Genomic DNA, 20,655 nt, shown 5'->3' on the forward strand with positions numbered 1-20,655 from the left:
TGGTGGTGGGCGTGGCTACGCCTGAGACAGGCGGAGCTAACGGGGAATTTAACAGACGCCCCGCCTTAGCTCTACGTCATCACTGGTTTCTCCTTAGGGCGCGTAGGAGGCGGGTCATGGTCTCCTAAACAACTGACCCTCCTGCCCTGAGATGGAGACTAGCCTTTAGCTCTTTTATTGTGCTATGTCTTAGAACTTCCAGGAAAGACAAAATACTTAACACGTAGCAGATATTCAGTAAATATTTGTTGAGTAAATAAAGTGGATGAATGAATCATAAAGACTAGCCTAAGTGTTGGAGCCTTGGGTTTTAGTCCTGAACAAACCTTGTGACCTTGGACAAGTGACTTCAGCACTGTGACTCCCCTCTTTCTTCCACCCATAATTATTGAGCACTTACTATAGCACTATCTCTAACCTATTAAATAGCGACTTGCTCATTTGTTTATTATCTAGTCTTGCCCCACCCCTGAATTTGAGCTTTATCAGATGAAGAGCTTTGTTTGTTTCCTTTGTTGCTGTATCCCCAGTGGTTGGCACCTATTAGGGGTGCAGTAAATAATCATTGAATAAATGAATGAAATTAGCACATGATGGCTACATAGCCAGTGCTCAATAAACATTAACCATTGTCTTTTACTTACATGAGAAGTGAGCCTGAGACAGCCTCTCCATGTTTATTCACTTACAGGACACTGTTAAGATGGAGTTTCTAGCCCAGTGAATCTTGAGTGCCAGACCGTGACCCCATAAAGGTACAGACACATGCCCCTTAAGCCCTATTCCCCATCACCAGCCTGCTACTGCTCCATCTCTTCTGTGTTGCTGCTGTTCAGTCCCAGGAGGACTGTATCGTCACTCGCTTAGGCCCTTGCCCCACCCTGGAGGCCATCTTTATCCAAGGACACTTAGCACCTGGGGAAATTCCACTTAAAGTGACGCCACTTAAAACTGCCATGGATTTTCAGATTTTTGTTTACAAAGTAATCTAGCAGATTCTCAGTATATTTGTCAGACAGACTGCTGCAGTAACAACAACCCCTAAACTTTAGTGACTAAACCCAAATACAAATTTCTCATTAATACAAAGTCTTCAACAACTCTCCAGGGTAGCCATCCTCCAGGCAATTTTGATCTTGTGTCTCCATCAACACAAGGGCTGCAGATTTGTCATGTCCTGAGGGAGAAGGAAGATGTGATGGTGACTCCTCTAGCTTAACAAAACTACTCACCAGTGTTTATACCTTTGAGAAGACAAAGGTATCCATTTCATTGTTATAACCAGGACAACAAATGGTTAAGTTACACACCCAGTCTGAATTACAGACTTCTTAGAGGCTGAGGGATACCTGGCAGCAGTCTTTGCAGTCTGATGTCTTATACAACGCCTTCGTGGGAAATAACAGAAGGACAGTTTTACACCACAGTGTGGTTTCTGCTCTTCTGCAGACCAAGGGGAAGAGGAACGCTTTTCTCTCTGGCTGAGATTTCTTTCACTAGCTGTTTGGACAGCCTGTGTTTTTCAAGGGTGGGCACTAAAATTCCATAAGGCGGCACCAGGAGGAAATGGAAGGGCCTGAGAGGCTCAGAACTTACAATATGGAAAAATAAAAGGAAAAATAGATATATTAACAAATAGAATATAATAAATGGGATACAGGGCATGATATGGTAATAACTACTAACATAAAAGGCTTTCCATGGGCCAGGCCCTGTTCTCAGCACTTGGCCTCAACAACCACTCTGTCAGATAGGTAGTGTAAGAAGCACCATTTCATTGTCAGGCAAACTGAGGCAGAGAGAGGTTAAGTAAGGTGCCGAGCATATAGCAGGTCTGGAATTTAAATCCAGGCATTTTGGGACCAGAGCCTGTGATTTTAAGGACTCCACAGTTTTGCAGTTGCTACAGAGACCAACCTTTACACTGACTAAAGGAAAAGCGTTTGATTCGACTAAGCCAGACATAGAAAGACAAATATCATATGATCTCAGTTATATGTAGAATCTAAAAAGAAAGTCAAATTTTGGGCAGCCGGTTGGCTCAGTTGGTTAGAGCGCAGTGCTCATAACACCAACATCACTGGTTCGATTCCTACATGGGCCAGTGAGCTGTGCCCTCCACAACTAGATTGAAAATGACGACTTGACTTGGAGCTTATGGGTCCTGGAAAAACACACTGTTCCCCAATATTCCCCAATAAAAAAAAATTAAAAGTAAGTAATTTTAAAAAGTCAAATTTATAGTAATAGAGAGTAGAATAGTGCTTACCAGAGGCTATGGAGGAAAGGGGGAGATGCTGATGAAAGGGTACACATTTTCAGTTAAGAGATGAATAAGTTCTGGACCTAATATATAGCATGGCAACTGTAGTAAAGAATATATTGTATACTTGAAAATTGCTAAGAGAGTAGATCTCAAATGTTCTCACCACACACAAAAAAATGGTAACTATGGGAGGTGATGGGTATATTAATTAGTTTGATTATGGCGATCATTTCACAATGTGTACATATATCAAAACATCACATACACTTTAAATATATACAATTTGTGTTTGTCAAAATAAAAGTAAAAAGAGAAGAACTTTCTCTTGAAGGCGAAATGAAGCCACAGACACAATTTTATTTTGACTTCTGTTTTGATAGTCCCGCTTATAATTGGTACTACATACTAAATCTTAGAATAAAGAACAAATAAGGTAATATTTTTTATGTTCAAAATATATTCATTTGAAGTGCCTATTGCACTGTCATTCTTACTGATTTGCTCTTCTTATTAACTAGTTTAATTTTGCTCTTACGGGCTGAACTGTGTCCCATAAAAATTTGTATGTGTGGAAACCCTAACGCCAAGGACCTCAGAATGTGACTATATTTGGAGATAGGGCCTTTAAAGAAATAATTAAGTTAAAATGGGGTTCTTAGGGTGGGCCAGCTATGGTCTGAATATTTGGGTCACTCCAAAATTCATGTTGAACCCCCAATGCCCAATGTGATGGGGACTTTGGAGGTGGGGCCTTTGGGAAGTCATTAAGTACTACTGCGGTTGGAGCCTCATGAGTGAGATTAATGCCCTTATAAAAGAGACCCCACTGCACTCTAACCAACTGAGCCAACCGGCTTCCACTATGTGTGGACACAGCGAGAAGTTGTGGGTCTGCAACCCAGAAGACGGCCTTCACTAGAACCCAACCATGGTTGCATGTTGATCTTGGACTTCCCAGTCTCCAGGACTGTGAGAATTAAGTTTCTGTTGTTTCTAAGCCACCAAGTCTGTGATTTTTTTTTTCTCCCCCTTTCTCCCGCCTCCCCCCCACACTCCAGTTCAAGCCGTCGTTTCTCAGTCTAGTTGTGTAGGACACAGCTCCCTGGCCCATGCTGGTATTAGGAGCCTTGCGCTCCCCCAGCTGATGCAGTCGGTCGCCAGTTGTCGGTCGGCCACTCACAGCAGCTCAGGGCAGCTCCCACTGGGCTGCCAGCTGCTCACGATGGCTGCCGGCCACTCACACTAGCCACCGGCTGCAGCACACAGCAGCCCGCGGCAGCTCACGCCAACCTCTGGCTGTTCATGGCAGTCCAGCTCCAGGGAGAGCTGTTGTTCACAATCTTAGCTGTAGAGGGGCAGCTTACTGGCCTATGTGGGAATCGAACCGGCGGCCTCAGCGTTAGGAGCACAGCGCTCCAACCACCTGAGCCATTGGGCTGGCCCCATCTGTGATATTTTATTATAGCAGCCCAAACATACTAAGACAGGGCCCTAATCCAATATGACTGTGTCCTGATGAGAAGAGAAGATTAGGACACAGACAGAACGACGACCATGTGAGGACACAGTGAGAAGGCAGCCATCTGCAAGCCAAGGAGAGAGACCTCAGAAGAAACCATACTGGCTGATGCCTTGATCTCAGACTGCTAGCCTCCAAAATTGTGAGAAAATAAATTCATATTGTTAAGCCACCCAGTCTGGGGTATTCAGTTATGACAGCCCGAGCAAACGAATACACCTGACATGTTTTCATTTGTCATGGGCAATGTGTGTTATTTTGTTTTGATATTTAAAGTGTTAGGAAATATTCCAGAGATACACAAGGCTGAGAGGATAATGCAGTGGACACCCGGTGTCTCACTTAGTCATGGTCAGGATAGGTTGTGTTGCAGTAACAAATAAACCCTAGAATCTTGATGGCTTGGTGCAACATAAGTTTATGTGTCAATCATGAAATTGCAGTGTGGACCAGGCAGCCCCCCTTCATCTCGTAGCTGTGCCATCTGGGGTATGGCTTCCAGGGCCATCCCTGTAGGGGAGGGCAGGAAGGAGGAGGTACTCTGGCTCTTACCTACCTCAGCTAAGAGATGACTTCCACTGACACCCTATTGGCCAGAACTAGTCATGTGGCCCCAATCTAACTGCAAAGGACCCTGGGAAGTATAGGGGAGCATGTGGCTATTTGGTGAGCATCACCTGATGTTCAAGAAGTGAACATCACAAATACTGTTGAAGACTCTCAGTGCTTCTGTGCTTGGAGCAGTGCTCCTGCATAATTTTCACTGACCTCAAGGCATTCTTGTATCTTTTGTGAGATCTGCAGTTTCTGCCTGGTACCTTTGTTCCGCTTTGTACCTGCCCTGTGCCATTAGGGAGAGACAGGTGGCTACAGGCTGGAGGCAGTGGGCAGGAACTCATTTTAAAAGGGGCCACTTCCTCAGAGAGTGTATTCCAGGGGTGATCACTTTTCTCCCTTTGCAGTCTTGTCAGTATGGGGAACTTGGATAACTACTCATCGGCAGTGAATTAAGTTTCTCTTTCAGCTTCCTGCTCCCTTCTCTGGCCACTGCTGTTTTCTAGCATGATCACCTCCTGTCCAGACTGTGGGAAAAGTATTCAAACAGCATTCAAATTCTGTCCCTACTGCGGAAAGCATTTGCCTACTGGGGAGCATGAGGAGCCCCAGAGCCTTCTCGGATCGCTGATATCATCTTTCCGAGGTAAGGACCAGAGCGTTGAGCTTTTCCCTGGAGGAGGGTGAGGTGCAGGTGTGCAGGCATTTGGGAAGGGAGCACAAACACCTTTGCAGCCTGTCTGACCCTGCATTGATGCAGACTCTCTCTCTACTCAGTTTCTTGGCATCTTACTGGTCTCATGGTTTTAAAGTTGACAACTCACTCATTTCTGTCTCCAGCCTGAACTCCTCCCCTGCAATCCAGATTCATATGTATCATACTGCCTGCTTGCCACCTTCTGAAGGTCTCACACGCGTCTCCCTGTGCTCAGAACTGAGCTCCTGATGTGACTGCCCCCCCACCTGCCCCTTCCATAGATTTCCCCATCACACTAAACAGCAATTCTGTTCACCCAGTTTCTCAGACCAGACCATGGAGTCATCCTAAGTCCTCTATCTCTCTACCCCACAGCTTCAGCCTCCAGCGAATCTTGTCAGCTCTCCGTTTAAAGTCAGTGCCAAGTCACACCACTTCCTCTGACACCATCCTGGTCCATCCCACCTTCTCCTGTCACTGATAGTGTTACAGAATCCTTCTTCCCTTGGTCTCCTCGCTGCTTCTCTCTTTCGTGTCATTTTCTTCACATGGCAGCCCGACAGATCTTGTTAAACTAAAGCCAGACCCCGTCAGTCCTCTGCTCACCACCTTCCCAGGTTAGGCCCGACATGGTCCGGTCCCCATCGTCTCCCAGAGCTCATCTCCTAATCCTCTTGCTGCTGCTTACGCAGCTCCAGTCACCCTGGCCTCCCCCATTCCTCCACACCTCAGACGCGCCTGGGCCTCTGAGCCATCGCGCTTGCTGTTCCGTCTGGGTGATTCTTCCCTCACCTGCATGATCCACTCTCTCTTTTCCTTCAGGTCTTTATTCAGTTGTTGCCTTCTCAGAAAGGTCTTCCCTGACATCTCTAATTAAAATCTATCATCCCTACATATGACACTCCCTATCCTCTGCCCCTGCTTTATACTGACTTTTGGTACTTCTAAGTATCAACCGTATTAAATACAGTATTTTATTTATGTTGCTCATTTTTAGGTTCCATAAGGACAGAAACTTATTGTAGTTTGTAACCTGCTGTTTGCACAGCACCCACGACCGTTCTGGGCACAGGGTTGGGTGATGAGAAATCTTATTGATTGGCTGACTGTATGAATGAAACATCAGCCATGGGTCCTTGCCGATTGAAAGCCCAAGCATTGATCCTACACTGATAAATCAAAATGGATTTACTTCTCTGAAGGTCACAGAAGGAAGCTGGCATACATAGCAGAAAGTTCAGCAACATTCATTTCATCGTTTGGGATTGTGTTTCACTGCAAGTAACAGAAAACGCTGCTTCAAGATTTTAAACAAATGAATGGGTTTATATTTCTCACTAACAGAAAGTCTGGAAGGAACAGTGCAGTATAGGAATGGTGTTCCCATGATACCATAAGGTGTCCTCCCGTCTTTCTGCTCAGCCATCCTCAGCGTATGCTTTTTGTTTCCATGCTTATTGCCTTAAATTTTCAAGATGGCTTCTCCATCTCCAACGTCGTGTCTCCATTCTGGGCAAATGCCCACTTATTTGTGTTAGCCTGAGTACTTAACCCCCGCCTTCCCTAATGCCAGCCTAGGGCTGGTTCATTATTCATTCACTCAGTCCTCAGGCAACAAACAGGACCACCTACTGTGTGTTTAGGTGATGTGTTTGTCCCCAGGGAGGTGGTAACAGATGAAACGGACCTGGTTTCCAGTCTCCCAGAGTTTTTGGAGGCCAGTAGGGGAAATTGATATTGAACAAACAATTATCAGTAGAGTGTCTGATAGCAGAAGAGAAGTGGATGGACCACAGAACACATAAGGGAGGTTTGTTTCTGGGGACATAAAAGGAGGCCTCCCTAGGTAGGTAATGTTTGAGCCGCGACCTAGGGATGGTAAGTTAGCTAAGTGAAAAGTGGGGGCAAGGCGAGGGGGTCGGAACAAGAGTTCTAGGCATTGGAGCATCCTATGGGAGAAGGCCGTGAGATGGGAGGAGCCATGCATGTTGGAGAAATAAAAAAGGACAGCTTGACTGGGGGCAGACACGCAGGGCCTTGTAGATCATGGGTAAGGAGTCTAATAATCACTGATGCAACAGGGAGCAGTGGAATGGTTTCTACCAAGTGGGGGACACAGCATGATATGCATTTTGAAAACACCCATCTAGCCACTATGTTTGGAAGGCAGGTTAAAGGCATGGAATGCAGTTAGGCTATTCTAGTAGTACACGGCCCAAACGTGCTGGCTGAGCAAGTGTCAAATGAAAGACGACTTCTGTTTTCAGCAGTGTGGCAGACTAGATGATAGGTAAAAGCCCCTTATGGTCCAACATATCACAAAATGCTGGATAAAATGTTAAGAATACCTTTTTTTAAAACATACGGCCGAGTGGTAGAATAGTAAGGGAATTCCATAGAAGTAAGAAACAATAAGGAAACACAGCCTCACGGGGCTGAGCAAGTGCTGTAGATGGTGTTGGTCCTGGGCTGTTTGTTGGTCATTGGTGGCCTTTAGCCTGGGTTTTAATGGCATATAGGAGACAAAGCTTAGGGCCTGATCATCATAGGAGGTGAGATTGGAAACCTCCTCTCTAAAATCTGGGACTCCTCACCGAGTAAACCAGAACAAAAAAATTGTTCCACAGATAAAATTGCTGGAGTCAAATATTTGTCTCAGCTTTGGTTGTGGTTGAAAAAGGAGAATGTCTTCTCTGTGAATTTCTAACCAAGAACTCACATCCTCACCAGTTTGGGGCCAGCATTCTTACTGAACTGTGGCCCCAAAAAAACCAAATGGAAAAGTTAGTTTAAAGTGATGAGGTATGGGTGCACCTCCCCAACTGATGCAAATCTTTTGGGGAAACACCCTTTAAAGACAGACCTTAAAGAATTCCCATGGGCACGTTAGCTCCCAGTCAATCAACAAAGACACCAAGAAATAAACCATTGTTAGGAGAAACAGCAAACTACAGAGTTGGACTTGCGCTGACCAGAGACCAGTGCAATTAACAGATGAGACTACGTACTAAACACCTTAATTTGTTTAAAGAAATAAAGGAAGAAATTAAACATGCAATGAAGGAACAAAAGTTAGAATTGACCTGGCAGATTTGAAAAGGAACCAAGCAACGCCTATGATGATAAAACCAAGCATCATGGCAATCAGAAACTCATTGGATGGTTTAAACTGTGGACTAGACACAGCTGAAGAGCAAAAAGTGAACTGGAAGATAGATCTGAAGAAATTACCTAGAAGAGAACACACAGTGACAAAGGGATAGAAGATATAAAAGAAAGGCTAAGGTCCCTGGAAAAAAGAATAACTAAAACAAAGGAATAGTTTGCTTGGATATTTAGGTGATAGAAGAAGCAAGACTTGGCTGTGAGGGTCAAGGGAAGGGTAGAGAGTGATTGAATATGACCTCCGGTTTCTGGTTTAGTTGTTCCTGGAAAGGGCCTTTATAACTCCAGTCTACATTTGATCTTCCTTTCTCTAGACTCAAGGAGAGAGAGCAGCAGTTCTGGAAGCAGTCCGAAGAAAGTGAAATGGTCCAGCTGTGTCACTTCTTCCCCGTCATCCCTCTTCTCAGATGCTTCTGGGTCTAAAGATACCCCGAGTCCCTGTAAGAAACCCAAAGGTAAGAGGATCAATCTGACCTGACCATAGGTGGTGAAAAGGCAGGTCATCTGACAATGCTTGGGGCATCAGTCCCCTGCTCAGGCATCACTTACACCGGCCTAGACCCTCATCCCCCCACCTCTCAGCCTCCAGGCGCCCCTTCCTGTCCATCTCTTCACAGCCAGAGCTGCCCCACACTGTGCCCTGCTCACGGCCCTACTCTTCTCATCACCCCCCAGTCCGACCTCTTCAGTATCTGAGACTATATGGTTTGGTTCCTGATTTAGCTCTCACCACAACTTTCTGCACAGAAATCTCACTTTTTGAAATACTTTTGAGGGTCTTCTGGTCTTTGCTAAGTCTGTCCCCTTGGCCCAGGGCGCGTTCACCTCCGTCTTTGCCTAGTGTGCTGCCACTTTTCCAACACTCAGAGGGTCGGGTCTCTAGGAAGCCTTTCCTGAGCACTTTGGGCTAGATCTCCCTCCACAGCCTCTCTTTGTCCTCTTTGTCTGGGCCCCCACAGTGCCAGTGCCACCCTCATTTGAGCACGTGTGCCTTCCAGGCTCCTTGTCCCTTTCTGCCTCACAGGCTGGACTGAGAGTCCTTCGTCGACAGGTACCAGGTAGACTCATCGGTGTGTGCTGCATGCCAGCCAGTGAGCATGGGCGGCTTGAGGCCTGTGTGTCCATTTCCTTCCCACCGAGCCCTTGGATCTGACGTCACTGTCCTCGGTGTCTCATCTTTGTCCCTTGTTATCCTCCAGGCCTCTGCCTCTTGCCGTTCTGTGCCTTGAATGGATGGTGGGTGGGAGGAATAGAATATATATCTCTTCCTGTGTCCATGTCTGTCTCCTTAACATGCCACGCCATTCTTTTGCTAGTTTGGGAGCCCCTCAATGGCAGGGTCTTCGTCTAACAAATTTCTGGGCCCTTTTCATACTCAGCACAAGGCCAGGTCCTGTTTTAGGATGTTTTTGGTTGAATGTCGATAGTGTCTTTTTTTCCTCCGGCAAACTTCTGCTCACCCAACAAGACCAACCTCAAATATCCCCTCCTCCAGGAAGTCTCCCCTGACTTCTCTAGGCACAGTCAGTTTCTTTCTCATATCCCTCTGTACTGCTCTGTCTCAGACTCAGTTCTGACCGGCTGTGTCCAAGTCAGACTCCCCCCACCAAATTAGAGGCTCCTAAGGTAAGGGCCCATATCTGACTCATGTCTGGGTCGCCAGCTTTATCACACAAGGACCTGACCCGTGGAAGGTCCCAGGAAGCATTTGTTGAGCTCTTTATTCTGACTATCCTTGTACAGGGTCCCGGAGCAGACCCCCAACCCCCAAAAGCAGTCCACAGGCGACCAGGGTAAGCCCTCAGACACTGAAGCGGAGCCGGGTGACCACCTCACTCCAGGCTTTGCCCACAGGGACGGTGCTGACAGACAAGAATGGGCAGCACTGGAAGCTGGGATCCCTCCAGACCAGGAATGACCAGGGCATTCTCTATGAAGGTACGGTCTGCGCACAGGTGGACGGGTGCTGGACTGGGCAGCACCCTTCAGCTCTACCTACTGTTGTCATGTGGGGGGCACAGGCCCAGTGTGGCCAGATAAGGATGATAATTCTTTCTCACCTGCAGAGACAGGATGAACAACCTGCCTCCCCCGCGCCCCCCGCCCCCAGTTTGGTTTGAATACTGGGATTGGTGATATCACACACATCAAGAGGGTATGAAAGGTTTATTGCTTGCTTAGTTGTCTCTGAGGAGAGCAGGTCTGAAATATCCTGAGGAAGCAAGGAAAAGCGGCTGGGTTTTTGTTGTCATTAAGGGGTGGGGCTGGAGGTCTCACTTGGTTTGACTGTGCCGCTGGCCCCAAAGGAGCCCCAGCCTTGCTTATCAACTTGCACAGATGTGGGGCAGGAGGGAGAGGCAAGGCCAGCCAGGCTTACAAGCTGTTGGTAGTCAAACATGAAAACGGAGTCAGATACCTTATTACAATAAGGAAAATAATAGCTGCTGGAAGTATTAGTATTAATCAACATAACATTTAGTGAATGCTTACTCAAGGCCAGGCCCTATTCTAAGTGCTTTATGTAGTTTTGTGGGGGTTTTTTGTAATCTTTATTTTTTTAAAATTTTTATTGGGGAACAGTATGTTTTTCTTTCCTGGGGCCCATCAGCTCCAAGTCATTGTCTTTCAGTCTAGTTATGGAGGGCGCAGCGCAGCTCCAAGCCCAGTTGCCGTTTTCAATCTTAGTTGCAGGGGAGCAGCCCACCATCCCATGTGGGAATTGAACCAGCAACCTTGTTGTTGGGAGCTCACGCTCTTATCACCTGAGCCATCTGGCTGCCCCACCGGGGACTCAGCAGCAGTTCATTGTCTTCAATCTAGTTGTGGAGGGTGTAGCTCACTGGCCCATGTGGGAACCGAACCAGCAGCCTTGTTGTTCAGAGCTCTAACCAACTAAGCCATCTGGCCTCCCCTGTAATCTTTTAATTGAGATAAAATTCATATAACATGAAATCCACCATTTTGAAGTCTATAATTCGGAGGGTTTTCATACGTCCACAATGTTATGCACCACCACGATCTAATTCTAGAACCTTCCCACCACCCCAAAGGGAAACGCCGTACCTTTTAACAGTCACTCATTCCCCTCTTCCCATCCCCAGGCAACCACCAGTCTACTTCTGTCTCTGTGCGTTTGCCCAGTCTGGATGTTTCAGATAAATGGAGTGGCCTTTGTGGCTGGCTTCTTTCCCTTGTCGCGTGGTGCTTTCAAGGTCCATCCATGTCATAGCACGTGCCAGTACTTCATTCTGTTTGATGGCTGAGTAATACTCCAGGCGTGTATCTATCACATGTGGTTCATACTTGTATCAGTTGGTGGACATTTGGGTTGTTTCCACTTTTGGCTATGATGAATAATGCTGCTGTGAACATTTGTGGAGAAATTTTTACATAGACGTATGTTTGCTTTATAAAGTCATCCCTCAGTATCCGCGGGGAATTTGTTCCATTACCCAAATCCTCCGATGTTCAAGTCCCCTATATAATAAAATGGCATAGTATTCACAGATGATCTACGCACATCCTCCCCTATACTTTAAATTATCTCTAGGTTACTTATAATACCTGATACCATGTAAATGCTATGTAAATAGTTGTTATGCTGTATTGTTTAGGGAATAATGACAGGAAAAAAATGTCTGTACATGTTGGGTGCAGATGCAACCATTGTAGGCCTCACTACATAATACACGTCAGCAACAACGTAACTTTTCCCCAAATGTTTTCAACCTTGGCTTGCTTGAATCCACAGAGGCAGAACCTGCGAGTACAGCGGGCCAACTGTATTTCATAACTCGTTTAATTAGCCTTATGACATCAGCACTATCATTATCCCCCTTTTATAGATGAGGAAAATGAATCCCAGAGACGTTAATAACTAGCCAGAGATCTAGCTCCAGGGATCCTCCAAGCAGGATGATTAAGGAAGGGTGGGAAAGAAGAGACAAAAGGAGGGATGACGCAGAGAGCTTGCTGGGCTGGCCGGCGGTGGTTCAGTTCATGGGCTCTGGCGCCAGCCCAGGCAGCACAGCCACTTACTGGCTGCGGGTCCTCATTCTAGTGATGCTGTTTTTGTGTGTGTGTGTGTGTGTTTATTTTATTAAATTTATTGGGGTGACAATTGTTAGTAAAATTACATAGATTTCAGGTGTACAATTCTGTATTACATCATCTATAAATCCCATTGTGTGTTCATCACCCAGAGTCAGTTCTCCTTCCAGCACCATATATTCAATGATGCTGTTTTAAAAGCTGCCACATATTGAGCGCTGCCCGTGTACCAGGCGTGGTGCTGGGCCCTAGGGCTGTGAGCAGGCTCATTGAGTGGCACGTGATGAAGCTGGCTGTGATCCGCACGCAACTGGTGGTGGTATTATACCTACCAGCTCGTCCAAATCCTTGCATCCAACCTCAGGGATGGGCTTCATTACTTCTGTTTTGCAGATGTGGCCGTGGAGGCCCAGAGAGGTTTAGCACTTTGCACAAAATCACAGTTGATGGCGTTGCTGGGCTTGAACCCAGTTCAGCCTGGCACGAAGCCTCCATGTCACGTGGCCTCTCTAAGCTTCAGCTCTCTCATCTCGTCTGTGAGGTGGAGCTAACAACAATGACAGCAACAGCAATGATAATAATAATATAGTAGTAGACCTGCTTCCTAGGGCTGTCGTGAGCGTTAAAGGCAACGATGTGTGTCAAGCCCACACTTAACACAGGGCCAGAGATGTTGCAGGTTTGTGATGAGCCAGCGTGAGACAAGCATGCAGGGTGTGTATGCGGAAGAGCCCCAGGGATCAGTACCCGGGGAGGGGCGTGGAAGGGGGCGGGGCTTGTCGCAGAGGCCTCAGTGCAGCCTCAGCTTGCCCCCTGGGGGGGCTCTGGAGCAGAAGTGTCCTTCAGCATGATTCCATGTTGGGTCCACGGCCAGGCCTTTATATCCCCCTCTATCAGCCATTGGATGTTGGATATGGGCCACCCCTCATGCAGCTGAGGGAGCCTTAGGAACTGAAGGCTGCCTGTGACGGGCAGGGCAGTCCGTCTTGTTGCTAGGAGACAACAGTCCTTCTAGAAGAGTGACCTGCGTCCGTCACACGATGCTTACCCATATATGTAGACAGATGCAGATAGGGGGTGTTGGGGTCCCAGAAGCACCCCCAGGCTTAGTGATGTACTAGGAGGGCCTCAGCACATAGCTGTACTCACGCCATGACATCACAGCGAAAGGACACAGCGCAGTCAGCAAAGGTGCATGGCACGTAGGGTGGGGGACGTCAGCGCCGCTTCCAGAGTCCTCTCCCCATGGGGTCACGCAGGATGCTCAAGGAGGTGTGACAACACATGGGATGCTTGTTAGAGATCCACACCCAGGGTTTTTACTGGGGCTGGTCACGTGGGCACCCTCTCTTTGGAACATACCAATGTTCCAGACTCCGAGAAGGAAAGCAGGTGTTCAGCATAACAGTTTGGGCACAGGGAGCCCCTCTTACTGGTTAAGGAATGCTGGAACCCTCCTGAAATTCAGGTTCACAGATGCCAGCCAAGGGCTAGCCTTGCAAGGAGGCCTTTCCAAGGAGAGCGTCTCAGGTCTCTGTGTTTAATAACTCTTTTTGCATAACTGGATATTAACAGAGAGAGAAAGAGGGAGAAAAAAGGAACCTATTTGAGAATAGGAGCAGGTCTTGAAAGCCAAGAATTTACTGAAAAGTTTGAGGATAATGACTCTCACTTCCCCTGTAGATTTATAAACTCGCTGATTTTGTTTGTCCACAGCTGAGCCTGTCTCTGCCTGCGCAGCAAGTTCCCGGAAACAAAGATTCTCACTTAAACTAGTGAGTGGCCCTGGGTTGGGCGGAAGCACTAAGGAGAGGGCCTGGGGCTTTGGCAAATACCCATCTTCCTCCAAACCCCTCTGTGGGCTGGGACGGTGGGAGAACACGGCCTGGGCCTGCAAGGAGCAGTGGGACCTTGGGTGGGGCATGTCTCCCTCTGGGCCTCAGGTTCTTCATCACACAGGGTCCCTCAGAAGCTGCAGGTAGGTCCGCACTAAGCCCTGGCTCTGATGCTTCCTGGCTGTGCTATCTGTGCAAGCGCCTCCCCTGTCAGGGCGGACATTCCTCATCTGTGAGATGGAGCCAATAATACCCACGTCCGGTGGCCCACTTGCCCACTACCTGCCTGACTCATAGCATGTATTTATTGAGCACCTACTGTAATATATCACTGCTAGGTTCCTATGCTGAGGAGTCAGTGAAATTGTGCCCAACTTTAGAACACAGAAGCATGCACATGAAGGGGGCCAAAGGGAAAAAGTAAACCGAGAAAGTGAGGGCAACCAGGCAGGTGAGTTGCGTCCTTCAGCACAGAGGAAGTGCCTAATTAAAGGGCATCGTCACGGTTGGTGGCCTCACCTCATCCCTGACTGCTGGGGATTATGAGCCTCCCTGGTCCTAGGTGGAGGCTATGTGAGTGGTTCAGAGCCAGGACTGCGAAGCCAGGCTCACAAATGAGTAGTAACAGCACCTACTTGTGGAGAGCCTGCTCTCTAACTGACCCTGAGCTGAGAGGTTCACTAACAAGCCTGTGGGGTAGTTTTGTTTCCCATGTAACAGATGAGGAAATAGGGACTTGTCACTTGCTGAGGGGCACCCAGCATGTAAGTTGCTTTGTTCACTGCTGTATCTCCAGCGCCCAGAACAATACTCGGCACAAAATAGCTTTGTAGAAAGAATGAATGAATGGCAGAGCTAGGATTTGAACCTACTTCTCTTTGACCCTGTGCTCTTAACCCAGCTGTACTAGTTGTGTTTACTTAAAATATTTGGCTTTACTGCTAGAAAAAATAAATGACCCCAAATTAACTGTGGCCTAAGCAAAAATAATATTTTATTGTTTTTTCACTTGAAAGTTTGGGACATTGGTCTGGGGCTGATATGATGGTTTCATTACCAAGGAGCCCACTTTCTTTCTCTCTCTTTTTTTTTCCCCCCAAGATTTTATTGGGGAAGGGGAACAGGACTTTATTGGGGAACAGTGTGTACTTCCAGGCCTTTTTTCCAAGTTTTCCAGGTCAAGTTGTTGTCGTTTCAATCTTAGTTGTGGAGGGTGCCGTTCAGCTTCAAGTTGTTGTCCTTTCAGTCTTAGTTGTGGAGGGCGCAGCCCAGCTCCAGGTCCAGTTGCCGTTGCTAGTTGCAGGGGGCACAGCCCATTATCCCTTGCGGGAGTCCAACCGGCAACCTTGTGGTTGAGAGGATGCGCTCCAACCAACTGAGCCATCTGGGAGCTCAGCTCAAGGTGCCGTGTTCAACCTTAGTTGCAGGGGGCACTGCCCACCATCCCTTGCAGGACTTGAGGAATCGAACTGGCAACCTTGTGGTTGAGAGCCCACGCTCCAACCAACCGAGCCATTTGGGAGCTCAGCGGCAGCTCAGCTCAAGGTGCTGTGTTCAATCTTAGTTGCAGGGGGCGCTGCCCACCATCCCTTGCGGGACTCCAGGAATTGAACTGGCAACCTTGTGGTTGAGAGCCCACTGGCCCATGTGGGAATTGAACCAGCAGCCTTCGGCGTTAGGAGCATGGAGCTCTAACCGCCTGAGCCACTGGGCTGGCCCCTCTTTCTCTCTTATTGCACCAAAATCCTCAGCCCATAACCTTCATCTCATGTGCTGAGATGGCTGCTTGAGCTCCCACCATCACATCTTTATTCCCGCCAACAGGAATAGGAGAAAAGGAAGGGGAAAGCTTGCTCCAGCCTTTTAAGGACATAACCCGGAAGTTGCCCACATCTCTTCTGCTCACATCCCCATTGGCCAGAACTTGTCATGTGGTCATTCCTCACTGCAAGGGAGAGTGAGAAATGTAGTTTTTAGCTGAAGGCCACATGTCTAGGGAAAACTTGTGGATCCTATCACAAAAAAAGGAAAGGAACCTGGGCAATGAGGGATAGCTCAAAGTCTCTGATACGTGCAGCATCCTGGGGAATTTGGTTCTGATGTGCAGGATCTGATGGGGAACCTGGGTTATGGCTGGCATTGCCCTGGGGTAACACGTGGCCACTGATGACCTGGGAGCCCTTGTCTAAGAGATTCCCGTGTGACAGACTTCTCTCCCTGCGTCCCCCACTAGGATGCCAAGGATGGGCGCTTGTTCAATGAGCAGAACTTCTTCCAGCGGGCTGCCAAACCTTTGCAAGGTATTCTGCAGGGACGTGGTTAAGGGAGAGAGACTCGGGTACCAGCCTGCTCAAAACAGCTAGCTTCTCCCTGACGGTGTGGGAAGGGTGGGGAGTAAATTAAAGGCCCAGATTTGCTCAGGTCACTCCTTGAGCCTCAAAGGGCAGATGACATGTGGGCTGAGGCCAGCTCTTACCAGCTCTTGAGAGCCAAGTATTAAATTTTCAGAAATACTGCAAGTCAGTTGTTAAACATAGCTATTATTAAAATTAATTACATTAACTTGCTATCAAACAAATTATATTAAGAACGTGGGTAATAAATATTCGAAATTTATCGCTTCCTAATTATTTGCCTGCATTTCTATTATCTATATTCTTGAGGCTATTACCTCCCCTGTATCCGGATGGTGAAAAGCAGTACGTAATGGCATGCTGCTGCACTCTCTTCTTCACCGCGTTCCGTGATACATCAGTAGCTTGAACTTGGCCATGGTGGGAAGTATTCACACCACAGAAGTTTGCAAACACTGCACATCAGCGCTCTTTTCCCCTGAACAGTCAGTTGTTAAATCTTTATCACACAACATTGGATCTGTACCATCCAACTGAGATCCTGGAAGATGGGTAGATATCAAGTGACATCATGACCAGTTTAGACATTTCCTGATCCTATTAGCTGTATGTGTGAATTCAGAAGTTATTCTGTTGTTCTTATGCCTTCCACTCACTCTAGATTTCTATATTCTTTCTCCCATGTTCACCCCTTGTCACCTGCAGACAGAGATGAGATATTCAGGGGTCAACCAGGCCTACCTGTTGCCACCCTCATTGTCACCCACCCACAGAAGTGGTGTCTCCGCCCAGGAGACTCACGGTCTGGTCTGGGCTTAGGCACACTCTGCTTCTGGTCTGAGAACAGGCTGTTGTCCCCGGGGGCCTGGGACCAGGAGGGCTCTAACCTCTCGGCTCCTGCTTCCCACAGTGAACAAGTGGAAGAGGCTGCACGCAAGCCCCCTACTGGCCATCCCCACCTGCGTCGGTTTTGGTGTTCACCAGGACAGGTATAGGTGAGTCGCCTCACTTGCCTCCCACGTCGCTGGCCCCTTTCTCTCTCTCCCTGTCATGTGCCTGGGCCTGGCTTGGACCCTGGAGCCATTGGCCAGTTAGTTGCTTCCTCCTTTCCATTGCTTGGCATCAGGTTGATTCCCCACCAATCAGAACCCTTCATCTTGCCCAGGCCCAGGACCTCGTAGCCATCCAGCCACAGTCCGTCCTTGGTGGCCTGTATTTCGCCCCCTCCCATAGTCATCTCTCCTACCTCCTGGGATACTCATGTCTTCCAGGTTCTTGGTGCTCCCCATGCTGGGGAGGAGCCTTCAGTCCACCCTGGATGACCACCCGAAGCATAAAATGTCCATGCAGTCAGTGTTCCAGATGGCCTGCCGGCTGGTACGTTACCTGGGCACTACTGGCTCCTGTCCAGGGGATGGCGCCCCGGGTTCTGGTTTATCAGTGTTTGTTCATTGCCATACGCGGCCCACGCCTCCCTCTGCTGGACAGTGGGGGGCGGGTGAGAGGGGCTAACACACTCACACAGGTGAACCCGTTAGAACCAAAGCAATAAGCATTACCATGAGGGCTGTTCAGGAAGCCATGGACGTTCCAGGGAGGGGCCCCAGCCTCAAACTGAGGGGTTTGATTAGACTTCCCAGTGGAAATGTTTTCTAAGCCAAGAATAGGAAATAGCAAGGTGCTGAGTGGTGTGAGAATGGGGATATGTGGGGAAAACATTCCAGGTCAAGGATATAGCTTGGGCAAAGGCTTGTATCGGTGAGAGAGCATAAGGCATTGGTTCCTTCGTTCATTCCTTCATCCATCCTTTCAATACTATTTATCAGGCCCCTGCTGGGTGTCAGACCCTGTCCCAGGGGCTGGGAGTGCAGTGGGGAGCAGCACGGACATGGTTTTGACGCCTAGTGGGAGACGATGGTATTCAACAGTTGCACAAATTGTGAAAACTGCTCTGAATGGAAATATCCCCTGTATGATGGAGAATAAAGGACCCAATTTAAATTGCAGAGGCTATGAAAGTGGCAAGGGCCTGCCATATTAGTTAAATCCCAAAGATCTTTATACTCAGTGTCTGCAGTGTGACTTATAAAGGAGGAAAGGGTAAGAGATGAGGTTGGTATAGATGTCAGCGGTGACCAGGTCACACAGAGTCTTGAACACCAAGCTGGGGAGCTGGGACTCTGTGCTGAGGGCACTGGGGAGCCATGGGAAGATTGGGAGCAGGGGAGGCACAGGGTCAGCTCTAGATGCAGAAGGACCGTGTGGGGAGGGGCTGGAGGCGGTGAGATGAAGGCCAGGTGAGGTCAGCATGAGAGGACAAGGTCTGAGGAGGGGCCAGGCTGTGGGACAAGCAGAACTTGGTGGACAGTTAAGCCTTGGGCTCCCAGGGGGCTTCGGGGTGTCATCAGGATTTAACTAACTCCTGGGCAGTTCAATATCTGAGCTTGGAGCTCAGTGGAAAAGTCAGAGCTAGAGATAAAAATACAAATGGCTTAACCAAATTTATTTCTGCTCTCTAGGAGAAATAAGAATTCTTTGATGTACATGGGTGTTGGGTTTTTTGTTGTTTTTTCAGGAGACAGTAAGTACTCAACTTCTTCTCCTCCTGAGTTTGCAATCAACTAAGAAATAGATATGAGATAGATAGAAAAACAACTATTAGCTTTAATGCTGAATTTTGTAAAGCCTAATTAGAAGACATGCTTAGGGTTTCCTAACGTTCCACCCAGAATTAGTCAGGTTTAAACCACCCCACCCATCCCCTGCCCTCAGTCACAAGCAGTACCTAGGACCCCAGGCCTGACAACGGGGATTCATTTGCCAGGCTTTGCCTCGGTGCCTTTTCGTGTTAGGTGTGCCACTCATGGAGATGCTTATGTCTTCCCCCAGCTGGATGCCCTGGAGTTCCTTCACGAGAATGAGTATGTTCATGGAAATGTGACAGCTGAGAATATCTTTGTGAATCCAGAGGACCTGAGCCAGGTAATAGCCAGGTCCTCCCCAGCCTCGGGGTTTTCTGGGCTCAGGACCTCATCTGTCTCAAAACTTCCATTTATTTTACAATGCTTATTACAGACAAAGAATTGCTATCCATCATATATAAAGAGCTCCTCTGAATAAATAAGAGAGTAAGGAATTAGTAGAAAAATGGACAAAGGATAGGAAAAGCAGTTCATAGAAAAAGAAATCCACAGGTTAGTTAAATACATGAAAAGATGATCAACCTCCCTAATAATCACAAAAATGAAAATTAAAACATACTATTTTTCACCCTGTGGGTGGACAAAATTAAAAAGAATGATAATATATATTGGTGATAAGGATGTTAGGAAATAGGAGTTCTTTATATTCTGTTGGAAGTGTGAATTGGGTAGCCTTTTTGGAAGGTAACTTGGATACAGCAGTCAAATTTTAAATGCATGTTTTTTTGATCCATCAGTTCCTTAGGAATATATCCGACCCTTATATTCATAGGACTGTTCAAAGATATATGTACAAAATGTTCCTGACAACACTGATTGTAATAATAAATTAGGAAGACCTCAAGTATATATTCCCAGTAGGGTATAATTAAATAGTGTTGTAAAGTAATTTTTAATTACTCTTTCAGTTGAAAGTGACAGAAATCCAATTTAACATGCCTTAAGAAAAAAAAAAAAAGTTTAAAAAAGGAAGGGATTCAGTTTATTGGTCTATGGAGTAGAAAAAACTTAACTGAGTTTAGATATGGCTGAATCTAGGAACTCCTGTCATTCGGAAACTGGCTCTTCCATGTCTGGGCTCTTGTTTGTACATTGCTCATTGTCAGGCAGACTCTCTTCCCTCATTGTGACAAAATCACCACCGGCAAATCAAGCTTAAATCCCCTCAGCAACGCAGTGGAAATGGATCAGGTGAGCCCCACTTCAGTCATGTGGACTGAGCGTTGGAGAGGGGTGATCCCACAGAAAAATCCTAGCACTGTATTAGTCAGAGATCTCTAGAAAAACAGAACCAACAGTGTGTGTGTGTGTGTGTGTGTGTGTGTGTGTGTGTGTGTGTGTTTATACAGAAAGATTTATTAGAAGGAATTGGAAGCTGAGAGTCTCAGGATCCGCAGTTCGCAAGCTGGAGACCCAGGAAAGTTGGTGGTGTAGTTCCTCTAGTCAGAATCCTAAGAACCAGGAAAGTTGACTGTGAGTTCCAGTCTGAAAGCTGGCAGGCTTGAGACCCAG

At 47.3% G+C, this 20,655-nt stretch overlaps 1 protein-coding gene across 12 annotated transcripts in view; it reads left to right on the forward strand.

Moving 5' to 3' along the window:
• The window catches only part of VRK3 (VRK serine/threonine kinase 3), a 35,771-nt gene that overhangs the window by 422 nt on the left and 14,694 nt on the right, over positions 1–20,655 (forward strand). For 7 of the 12 annotated variants that reach the window (XM_074315551.1, XM_019741535.2, XM_074315550.1 and 4 more), the window contains exons 2-10: positions 692–755; positions 4,810–4,986; positions 8,517–8,657; positions 9,946–10,140; positions 13,969–14,027; positions 16,321–16,387; positions 17,352–17,436; positions 17,713–17,818; positions 19,331–19,423. In XM_074315551.1, the coding sequence (XP_074171652.1) occupies positions 4,848–4,986; positions 8,517–8,657; positions 9,946–10,140; positions 13,969–14,027; positions 16,321–16,387; positions 17,352–17,436; positions 17,713–17,818; positions 19,331–19,423 (885 nt within the window). In that variant the 5' untranslated portion in view covers positions 692–755; positions 4,810–4,847. Of the gene's footprint in view, positions 1–691; positions 756–4,797; positions 4,987–8,516; positions 8,658–9,945; positions 10,141–13,968; positions 14,028–16,320; positions 16,388–17,351; positions 17,437–17,712; positions 17,819–19,330; positions 19,424–20,655 lie in introns of all 12 variants that reach the window. The other 5 variants (XM_019741536.2, XM_019741534.2, XM_019741538.2 and 2 more) reach the window with 3 other exon arrangements.

The sequence above is a fragment of the Rhinolophus sinicus genome, linkage group LG11 (assembly GCF_036562045.2).
Source record: "Rhinolophus sinicus isolate RSC01 linkage group LG11, ASM3656204v1, whole genome shotgun sequence".
NCBI classification, from domain to species: Eukaryota; Metazoa; Chordata; class Mammalia; order Chiroptera; family Rhinolophidae; genus Rhinolophus; species Rhinolophus sinicus.